Source organism: Salarias fasciatus, chromosome 22 (genome assembly GCF_902148845.1).
Source record: "Salarias fasciatus chromosome 22, fSalaFa1.1, whole genome shotgun sequence".
NCBI lineage: Eukaryota > Metazoa > Chordata > Actinopteri > Blenniiformes > Blenniidae > Salarias > Salarias fasciatus.
Window position 1 is genome coordinate 2,468,319 of NC_043765.1, and position 9,975 is coordinate 2,478,293.

General features: G+C 47.6%; 2 protein-coding genes across 3 annotated transcripts; one reads left to right on the forward strand and one right to left on the reverse strand.

Annotated features, from left to right (window-relative positions):
- Nucleotides 1-1,402: 1,402 nt before the first annotated feature.
- Nucleotides 1,403-5,098, reverse strand: stpg1 (sperm-tail PG-rich repeat containing 1). Its single transcript, XM_030121005.1, has 7 exons — nt 4,955-5,098; nt 4,765-4,866; nt 3,673-3,843; nt 3,480-3,588; nt 2,423-2,585; nt 2,160-2,350; nt 1,403-1,607 (listed from the first exon to the last, which is right to left on the reverse strand). The coding sequence occupies exons 1-7, from the start codon at nt 5,096-5,098 to the stop codon at nt 1,534-1,536; spliced, it is 954 nt and encodes a 317-aa protein (XP_029976865.1). The 3' UTR covers nt 1,403-1,533.
- A 595-nt stretch (nt 5,099-5,693) lies between these two features.
- Nucleotides 5,694-9,975, forward strand: meaf6 (MYST/Esa1-associated factor 6). 2 transcript variants are annotated; one of them, XM_030121007.1, is made up of 8 exons: nt 5,694-5,842; nt 7,010-7,125; nt 7,272-7,359; nt 7,448-7,493; nt 7,585-7,777; nt 8,956-8,985; nt 9,384-9,417; nt 9,660-9,975. In XM_030121007.1, exons 1-8 carry the CDS (start codon nt 5,753-5,755, stop codon nt 9,672-9,674), a joined length of 612 nt encoding a protein of 203 aa, XP_029976867.1. In that variant the 5' UTR covers nt 5,694-5,752; the 3' UTR covers nt 9,675-9,975. The 2 variants fall into 2 exon arrangements, with proteins under 2 accessions (XP_029976867.1, XP_029976869.1); XM_030121009.1 differs by lacking the exon at nt 8,956-8,985.

Genomic DNA, 9,975 nt, shown 5'->3' on the forward strand with positions numbered 1-9,975 from the left:
TTGGTTGGGGGATGGACGGTTGGATGGTCAGATCGGGTGGATGGATGGATGGAGGAATGGATGGTCAGTCGGATCGAGGGTAGGTTGGTTGGTTGGTTGGTTGGTTGTTTGTTCAGACAGTTGGTTGATTAGTTGGTTGCTTGGTTGTTTGTTCAGACAGTTGGTTGGTTGTTTGGTCGGTTGTTCCCTGGTTCGAGAACTTGAACCCCTCCCTGCCAAGCGGACTTTGAAGCTGCTGCTGCAGCAGTACGGACCTTCCCTCGGAGACGTTCTTTGAAACGGAGCGTGTCCACACTTGCCTGCACTTGACGGAGACACGGGGAGGTTCACAGCACCTTCAGCCCACGGAGGCATGTCGTTAATTACCCCTGCTGCACGCCGCCTCCAAAGAAACTCCCCTCTGACCCAGAAAGCCTGCGGCTGCTGTAGCAGCCTTGCCGTGGATCCTCCCTGAGTGTTCGCAGCAGAGGGGGAGAGCAGCTCTCTCTGGGAGCCGAGGCAGAAAACGCCTCGGCGGCTGAAAAGCCGCAGAGTGCACAATGGCTGGGTTTTACAGGGCGAGTACACATATTTGGAAAGCACGCTGCTGAAGTCAGAGTCTGAATATAACTACAGCTGCTGCAGTGTGGGAGGGAAGCATGTCTGCAGTTGCTGCTGCGATCAGCTGCGAGCAGATGAAGACGATCGAGAGGGAAGAAGTTTCACACAGCAGGTCGGTCTGTGGCGCGGTGTCCATTTCAGTCCCTGAACGCATCTTTCTGGAATTCATTTCAACATCTGGAACACAAACTGCTGATGTGATGTGAGAAATGACTTTGGAAATACAGCGGAATCAATCAATCCACTGCATCACAGAGATCATGTATAGTAATAAATAAATAAAAAAACACCCAATACTCAGGTTTAAATAAGCTTGATTTTTGTATGTTTGATTTCTATATGGTCAGGTTTTTTTGGGGTATTGTATATTTTTGCATTTTGCTGATCATTTTCTGTGTTTTTGAGCTTGCTTTGTGTTTGTCTACAGTTATTCTGCATCTCTCTTGTCGTCTTGTGTCATTTTGTCGGTGAGTTTTTGTGGTAGTTTCCATTCTTGTAGGAGACATTTTGCCATGCTTGGTCTTTGTGGTGATTTCTGTCTCTTTATTATAGTTTTAGTTCTTTTCTTTTCTCGGTGTAAATGGCCGAGTGGAGCCATGGTGGGTGTTTGACCTGTGCTTCAGCCGTCAGATATGGGGGAATCTCCACCACTCGGCCGGCTGTTCGCTGATGTTGGGATGCAGTCATCGGCCTGAGAAGAGGCTGGCTCACATTGCTCGCAGTCCCGCTCCACCCTCCGGTGTCATGTGGAGATCTCAGCTGTTCCTGAGTGGACCTGCAGCTGCCGACACGTCCTCCGATATCATCCCCGTCCGGAAGCCAAAGCCCAAACGTTTGGCTTTCGCGTTGAATGGAAGTCTACTTATACGGCTGCACTGGTGCTCTGAACACACTGATCTACCTGTGATGGCCCCAGATACCTTCAGAAGAGCTTCAAACAGGAACCCAGATCCGGGAGTCGTTGTAAAAGAAGGACGGCTTCGACCAAAGCTGAGGATCATAAAAACCTGAGGAGACGGACAGGTTCATATAATCAATAACTTTGTGAAGTGTAGAAGAGCTCAGACTGAACTGCACACACACGATTCTCACACGGCAGATGCTTCATCTTACAATAAGTTTTGATATTTGGTTAAAGATTCGACGTCCAGATTGTTTTCATGTTGTATGATATTCTGATGAAAGACGTTTGGGATCAACAGGAAGTCAGAATCTGAAAATCTTTATATATCTCCTGCTCCTGATGCATAGAGAAGAGTTTGCTTTGTGAGTTTTAGATGCTTCTCTTGTTAAAAAATGAATGAATAAAAAAATCAACCAAGTCAACCAATCAACCAAAAATTTTATATGATAAATTTAAAGATTATTATGGCACCATTTTAACGGTCCAGCCCACTGGTCTCTGTTGTACGTGGTCCCGGGACTAAAATGTGTTTGACAGGCCAGATTTCTTCTCTTTACTCAGACGTTTTCCTCATTTCTCACATGAATCCAGCCTAATCCTGACGTGTTCCTGGTTAAAGTCTCTCAGCTCTGAGAATCCTCTGCAGACTCTCTACCTGGTCCTGGAAGCACCTCGGCCTGTTTGTTCTCCAGCGTTCTCTCTGTCCGCGATGCGAAGGCGGCGTTGGGCTTCGGAGGTTTGGACGGACGCTCCCAGACTCCGATGTGGTACTGGCCGGGTCCCGGGGAGGGGGGGTCCTTTGGAACGGGGAGGGGAGGGGCCCACAGCGCCTGGAAGGAGCCCCTCCTGGAGACACATGGAGAGCGTTCAGAAGGCCGAAGCGTCCTGCAGAGCCGGGTCTCCTGACGGTCTACTCACGGCGGGACGGTCCTCTTCACCCAGGCCCGGTGGGGGCTGTACGCCCCGGGTCCCGGCACCCGGTGGTCCGCTGGAGGCGGGATCCTCTGAGTCCTGGATCTGAAGGGCGACAGCACCGCAGTGGAGCCGTGCTGGGTGAAGCTGTGTCTCACGTCATAGTGACCTTCAGGGAGTTTGACAACATGGTGTTCAAGTCCATCCTGTCCTCCACCGCCTGGATCTCATTCAGTCTGCCCTCAGCTGCCTGGAGTGACCAAACATTCCTTTTTCACCTGGACAGGACGTGTTGTCTGTTTTTTATTGTTGTCCTACAGGAAACGCAGGCAACTCTACTCTAAAGAGATTATCTGGGACATGATGAAGCATGCTGAGTCTGAATGTGTGTCTTTGTCTCTAAGAGGAGGTGTGCTTTGAGCAAAATGTAACATCTGTGGGCGAGTTTGCATGAAAATGGTTCAAGTGAAAATGCATCGTTTTGCTTCCTAACAGTTCAGCGTTTATGAGTTTCTACAGAAACACTGAAAACACTGCAGCTAGCATGTTAGGAAGCCAGTTGGCGCCGTTGCTTGTTTTTGTAATTAAGCCACACAATTTTCACACAACGCCGTTTACAAAAACTTGTGTTCTCAGTGGCTTCCAGCACCGTTGTCATGTAAACAGACACCCAGAAGTTTTCTGTTTTCACCTCAAAACGTTGTCATGGAAACGGGGCTTCAGTGTTTTCGAGGACGGCATGACGTCACTTCCTTGACAATCATCATTTGTTCTTAAAAATTCCCTGACGTCTGTCTAGAATCTCTGGAATCCAAGTGGCCTCTTGTTAAAAACAACAAAAAAGCAAAAAAAAAAACCTCTTAATATGGTGACTGTGGGAAAGAAAAAACAGAGGAAGGCCCCCAATGCTGCCCTGGACTCAAACCAGAGAACTTCTTGCTGTGAGGTGAGAGTGCTAACCACTGTACCACCATGCACAACTTTTCAGTGCAGTTTTCAAGCATTTTTCACTTTAAAAGAACGCCTCTGTGGCCTCAGTGTAAATGTGGAAAGGCGGTTTCACCTGGTGACGGAACGTCTCTGTTCAGGCTGAACGTGTGACGACTCGACCTGGAGAGAAAAGATGAAGTCCCGGCCGCCGAGGAGAAACTCTCTATGTTCACCCTCCTGACCTGAACAGACAGACGAAACAGCAGAGTCAGACCTCAGAACCTCAGGACCTCAGGACCTCAGGACCTGAGACCCGGGCCGCCTACGCTGTACTGGTTGGGCGCTGGCGTCGGGTCCCTGGGCCGGCCGGGCGGCACGGCCTGCGGCGCCCTGAAGGCCCGGGACGGCCCCACGTGGAAGTCGCCGCTCTTCAGGAGGGAGCGCTGCAGGTTGTAGGCGTTCGGACCTGGAACGATGCTCCCTGCTTTCCTGGAGGCCTGACAGAGACGAGCTCGTGAGAAGCTTCAATAAACCTCGCTTCAGTTTGTGGCACAGAAATATTCACAGAGCACGTTGCATTTAAAATGTTCACAAAGACTTATTTCACAGTCTGTCTCTGTTTGAATAATTCATCCTGGTGCAAAAAAACTATACAAACTGAAGGTTTTCTTTTTCTCCTTGCAGTGTCAAAATCTAATTAAACAGCTGCATCTAAAAAAAATACAACACAAAGAAAAAAGTGTAATTTTCTAGTTAAACTAACAGATTTTAGATTTACTGCACTTTAAATGAAACATTCCTAGCCTTCCCTTTTCTGTTCTTTATCATTTAACTTTATCAGTAACTATATCATTAATATATTTTATTTTTGTAAAAATTGCAGAAAGAAATTATTGTATTTTCTGGGAGGCACAAGTAGAAATGTAACAACAACAACAATAATAGATTGAATACAGTCTAACAATACAAAAAACAAAGAAATTAAAAAATTAAGATGACAACAGAATAGAGAAAGTTGGAATTTTTCAAAATATTTCGTCTTGATTTTAGGTTCCCATCAAGAGAACGAGTGACGAATTTAAACGAGTCTCTTTCATTTTTTCCTCATCGTATTATAATGAAAGGAAAAATACACTACAAACTTTAAAAAATACCACTTCATTTTGGGATAAGCACCTAAATCCATGGGTGGGTGTAACAAATGACAAAATATGAATATTGCTGTTAGTTATCAAGACTGGAATTTCCTCATTACAGGATGAATTCTATCTTACTTTATGTACTGAAGAATGATTTTTGTGTAATTTTGTTTCTTTTCTCTCTGTTTTGAATTCCACGATGGTTCTGATATCTGTTACGTGCCTCTGACTCATATTTGTTTGTGTTCCGTTAAACTCAGTGCTGATGGACCTCCTCACCTTCGCCACAACAAACCCCGTGGTGCCTTTCTTTGAGAAGGACGGCGTGTCGAGTTCGGTGCTGGAGATACAGCTATAACTGGCCGGTCCTGGACTGTCACTCTGAAATGAACACGACACAAAGTATTTTCAGGTGGTACCTACAGTTTCTGTAACATTCAGAGTTGTGTTGCTGACTTCAGCTGAGTACCGTGGAGACTGGCGAGGGAAACCTCTTGGCCTGGGATGAAAAGCCCTTCTTCTCCTGCTTTGGTATCAACACTGTTTGGTATTTCGTCGGTATTGAAGGCGCAGACCTCTGAAATACCTCTAGATGAAAAACGATTAAACACATACGATGCTACATTTTCTACTAGTGTTGTAGTCAAGACCTCCTAACCTGAGACCAAGTCAAGACCGAGATGAGAGAATATCAAGACCAAGGCAAGACCAACTGAGACTGAGTCAAGACCAAGACCAACCAAAACCAAGTCAAGACCGAGACCAGAGGACCATAAGACCAAGACAAAACTAACTGAGACGGAGTCAAGAGCAAGACCAGAGAATCACAAGACCACAATAGGACAAAGACTTTAAAGGGCTGAGACTAAGGCAAGACACAGATTGTGAAAATTAAACAGTCTTGGTCTCAACTCTTTCTATTATACGCAATTTTCTATTCTGTGGAAATTATGTGCCTTTTCAAAAATTGGCATTACAGATAGTTTTATAGAAGATAGAGCGCTAAGTCATATTTATTGCTTTGAAAAAGTGAATGAAGTGTCCATTGAGACTTACTTTGATGAACTCCTCGGTACATTTTGTCCATCTTTGTCAAAAATGTCCACTTCCTGTCGGGTGCTCGGTTACCATGACGACAGAAACACACTCCGGCTGACCTCATTTTATCGCGAGACTTGAGCGCCCTCTGTCGGCAGCGGCCCACCGCCGCCCGCTCGCTCCTCGCGCTCTCCCGCCCGCCGCTGTGTTTATTCCAGACCCATCCATCATGGCTATGCACGCCAAGGCTACCCCGCCGCAGATCCCGGACACCCGCCGGGAGCTCGCCGAGCTGGTGAAGAGGAAACAAGAGCTCGCCGTGAGTCCGCGTTGTCACGTTTAACCCAGAATTCAGTGTTTTAAAGTGAAGAAATGCGGCTAACTTGCACGCTTGAAGAAAGCACGCTGTGTGCCGAGGCCGCGCTAATGCTAAGCTAATGCTAACAGTAACCACTGCTGTATAAAGCTCCTATTACGTTGGTGTTGCACGTTGGGGCTGCAGCGGCTGTTTGGGGCGTTAACAACACTTGTGGTGTTTAATTGCAGCATGGAAGTTCGGATTGATGCATTTTTATTAGCAGAATAACACTATGTTAGCTCTGTTGTTCTAGGATGCTAACTGCTAGCCAGTATGGCTACAGTCGCCGGGTCGCACTGACTTCTCGCGATGTTTCAACCACATCTCGCGTGATTTTGATAATTTAAAGCCAAAAAAAGATTTGTCCGTTTCTAATTAAAGTAATCTCATTGATATCCAGATTGTAGGAAACTCATCTGAACAACAGCGTTTTTAGGAAAAATCTCTATGTTTTAACTCTCACATTAATGATCCTTCAAAGTGACCCACCTTGGAAAGGAAAATAATTTAGATTCTTATCTTTTCAGTAAATACAGTGGCTTTGCTAAAATTTCATTCAGTCATTCACAGTGGAGTGGTGATTTAGTCGTGAATTATTTTAGTGTGGACCACATTTGTTTAACAATTGGGAAAAAGATGTACCGGCATTAAAGCCCTGTGTAAACATTTAAAGCACTTACAAGATTTGAAAACAATGATTAATGTTTACATTTCATTTTTTTCATCAGTCATGCACTTCAGTCATATAGATTTCTCTGCTTAAATTAGAAATAAGATGTATTCTTCATGTACTTATATCAGAGCTACTCGGTCCTGGTCCTGGAGGTCCTTTCACCTGCATGTTTTAGCTCTCCCTGCTTCAGCGCTCCTCAATCTGATGTTGACGTCTTCATCGTGCTTATAAAAAACCCAGTAATGAGCCCTTATTGCAGTCAGGTGTGTTGTGCCTGTGAGAGACCTGAAACATGCGGAATGGAAAACCTCATGTCTTCTCCTCCTGCCTGCCAGCTCCATCACACACACACACACACACACACACACACACACACACACACTCACAGATGAAAGTGTTGTAGTTTGAGACTTTCAGGATTGAATCAGTTTGACCTCTCTTCATCCTCACCACAGGAGACACTGGTGAACCTAGAAAGACAGATCTATGCTTTCGAAGGCAGCTACCTAGAAGACACGCAGATGTACGGCAACATCATCAGAGGATGGGACCGATACCTCACCAACCAGAAGTAAGCGCCGCTCGCAAACCTGCCGAGTCTGGAACTGAGCCCGTCGTCCAGGCTTCGGTTCAGATCCTGTTGGTTCTCAAGTGTTTTCATGCTTCGCTTCTTCGGGCAGTTTTCTCATCAAAACATCATTTTGTGAATTCAAACAGGAACTCCAACAGTAAGACGGACAGAAGAAACAGGAAATTCAAGGAGGCAGAGCGTTTATTCAGCAAGTCGTCGGTCACGTCAGTCGCAGTGAGTTTTACTTTGTTCATGTTGTTTTCATGAGAAGCAAACGCAGAGATCCGGTTTGATCCGGTTTCCGTCTCTTCTCCATCGCCAGGCGGTGTGCGCCCCCGGAGGGATCCCGGACCACATGAATGAAAAGCGTGAGTTGTGTTTGTTTTTTCCCGCTCCTGTGGAAAGCCCTCTTCTTCTTTGGTAAGCGCTGACGTTGGGCGTGTGTCCGTCGTCCTGCAGGCGAGGCGGGCAGCGGCACGGAGAGCGACACCTCCCCGGACCTCCAGAACCAGGAGAACGAGCCGAGCCAGGACGACACGGAGGACGTGGACTCCTCGCTACAGGACCTGAAGCCCCAGAAGGCGGCGTCCTCCTCCTCCTCCTCCAGCCACCACGGGAGCCACAAAAAGAGGAAGAACAAGAACAGACACAGGTACGGATCGGCTCCGGCATCGGCCCTGGTTTCCAGAACAGTCCCGCCCTCGCTGGTCTCTGGACGCCTTGTAGACACCTCCCATCCTGTCTGGTCCTGGGCTCGACTTTCATTCTGAAAGTGTAAAGCTGCATTCACACCGAACGCGATTTCTGCGATTTTGCGTCAAAATGCAATTGAAAACAAATGGGAACGCGCGTTCCAGCTGCGATGAGACGCAACGCGTCAGACGCGTTTTCGTGGCGCGTCGGGGTGTTGACGCGACGCGGCGCGATTTTGCGTCCGACGCTGAAGTTGGGAAATCTGAACTTTGACGCGTCGTGATTTTGCGGCAAACCAATCAGAGAGCGTCTCCATGGTGACGTAGGTCAGGGAGCGGGGACCGGAGAAAGCGACACTCGTCCTGGCGCAGCTCCTGGAGCAAATAGTGAAGCTCGCCAAACTCTGACCGTCTGTGGATCATATCGTGCTCCAGGCACGGCGTCCTGTCCGCCCACGGCGTCCTGTCTGCCCACGGCGTCCTGTCCGCCGACGGCGTCGTTGTCTGGCTTTATTAAGTAAATAAAGCCAAGCCACCCGCTCAACAGGGTTAGCCGTGAGGCTAAGCTAACACAGGAAATATGGCCGGAAGCCCCGCCTTCCCACCAGACGCGACGCGTTTGACGCGTTCGGTGTGAACGCGGCTTTTGGCGCCGCGTTGTTCAGCGTCGGACCTCAGAATTGACACGCGTTCAGCTTCTCGCGTTGACGCGATTTTTGACGCAAAATCGCGTTCGGTGTGAACGCAGCATAACAACGAACAGTTTCTTCATGCTGTGATCAACCGGAACTGTGGTATTAGATCATGAAACCGGGCGGCGCGGTGGGGCAGTGGTAGGGTTTACCCAGCCCTCGCCTGTATCTGGCTGAGATTGGCTCCAGCGTCTCGTGACCCTGAACAGGATGAAGCTTGATTGAAGATGGATCAGATTAGGTCGTCGTTTTGAAATACATGTGATCGTCTATGAATGAAGGACATGTGGTCTGTTCTGACCTCTGACCTCTGGACTGCAGGTGTTTCTGTCTTCACGTGTCATTCTGTAGTTTGGGGTCGGTGAACTAACAGTTGCTGCTCTCTTCCTCCCTCCTAATGCTGCCCCCTTCCTCCTCTTCCTCCTCCTCCTCCTCCTCCTCCTCAGTCCTTCTGCCATGTTTGATTATGACTTTGAGTAAGTCTGAATTTTACTTCCTGTGCTGTTCGACGTCCCGCCGCCCTCTGACTCCCCGCCGGCCTCGGTTAGACTCCAGCCTGCTCTCCTCCAGTCGTGACGCATGTCCATGTTTCCGCCTGAATGCACGTCGGCTTCTGGCACTCCGAGCTTCCCCTTCATCCTTCATCTTTCCACCTCAGCTTCATCACCGCTCTGCCTCAGTCGCCTGCCGGATGAAGTTTTCTCATTCGAAACAGGAACAAGCACTCGGCCTCCTCCCGTTCTTATGATTTTGCCTGTTTTTAATTTTGGTTTTGGACTCCATCGTGGCGCTGTAGCGGCACCACTTCTCACCCGAAATCCAGGTTTGTCGTGAGTCAAGTCTCTGATGCAGCTCTGCTTTGTTTTCTCTGCAGATTTGACATGAAGGTCAACAAGAAACCTCGAGCCGTAAGTTCATTTTTCAATCATTTCAGCAAATGTTGCAACAAATGCAGCAGCAAAAGTTATTTTATCTGCATTTCACGATTTCTTCTCATGAATAAAAATACTGGGAAAAGGTGTTCTGATGCCTTTGGACATTATAATAAAGTGTGATCAAGACTTTCATGTTTCACAGAAAACTGTCCGATTTGTGTTCTTGCTTCAGAATTTTTACATGCTTTACTTTCTCTTCCTCTGTTCTCTTGCAGGATTATTCCACCTAACAGAGACACCTGGAAGACCTGAGAACACACACACACACACACACACACACACACACACACACACACACACACACACACACAGATGAACTGAGTAAAGAAACACACTTTTTGGACTTTGTATGCCTTTTTTTCCTGTGGTGATATTTCAGCCTGTACTGTTTGTAATGCGTGAACATTCCCCTCCACCTCCCTGTTTTTTTATGATGACGCGTCGTGTAAAGTAGCCGTCCTGCGCTGCATGTTGCTCCTGGACAGAGGAGGCCGACCTCCAGTAACACCACATCCTGTATAGTGTATTAAA

What these genes read in the sequence shown, in the direction of transcription:
- stpg1 (XM_030121005.1), bottom strand. Translation starts at nt 5,098, where the DNA reads ATGTGTTTAATCGTTTTTCATCTAGAGGTATTTCAGAGGTCTGCGCCT. An exon ending in TTCCCTCGCCAGTCTCCACG is followed by an intron (nt 4,867 to 4,954) that starts GTACTCAGCTGA and finishes TGTTCATTTCAG; the next exon opens with AGTGACAGTCCAGGACCGGC. An exon ending in CGGGGTTTGTTGTGGCGAAG is followed by an intron (nt 3,844 to 4,764) that starts GTGAGGAGGTCC and finishes CGTCTCTGTCAG; the next exon opens with GCCTCCAGGAAAGCAGGGAG.
- meaf6 (XM_030121007.1), top strand. Translation starts at nt 5,753, where the DNA reads ATGGCTATGCACGCCAAGGCTACCCCGCCGCAGATCCCGGACACCCGC. An exon ending in AGAGGAAACAAGAGCTCGCC is followed by an intron (nt 5,843 to 7,009) that starts GTGAGTCCGCGT and finishes TCCTCACCACAG; the next exon opens with GAGACACTGGTGAACCTAGA. An exon ending in GGACCACATGAATGAAAAGC is followed by an intron (nt 7,494 to 7,584) that starts GTGAGTTGTGTT and finishes GTCGTCCTGCAG; the next exon opens with GCGAGGCGGGCAGCGGCACG.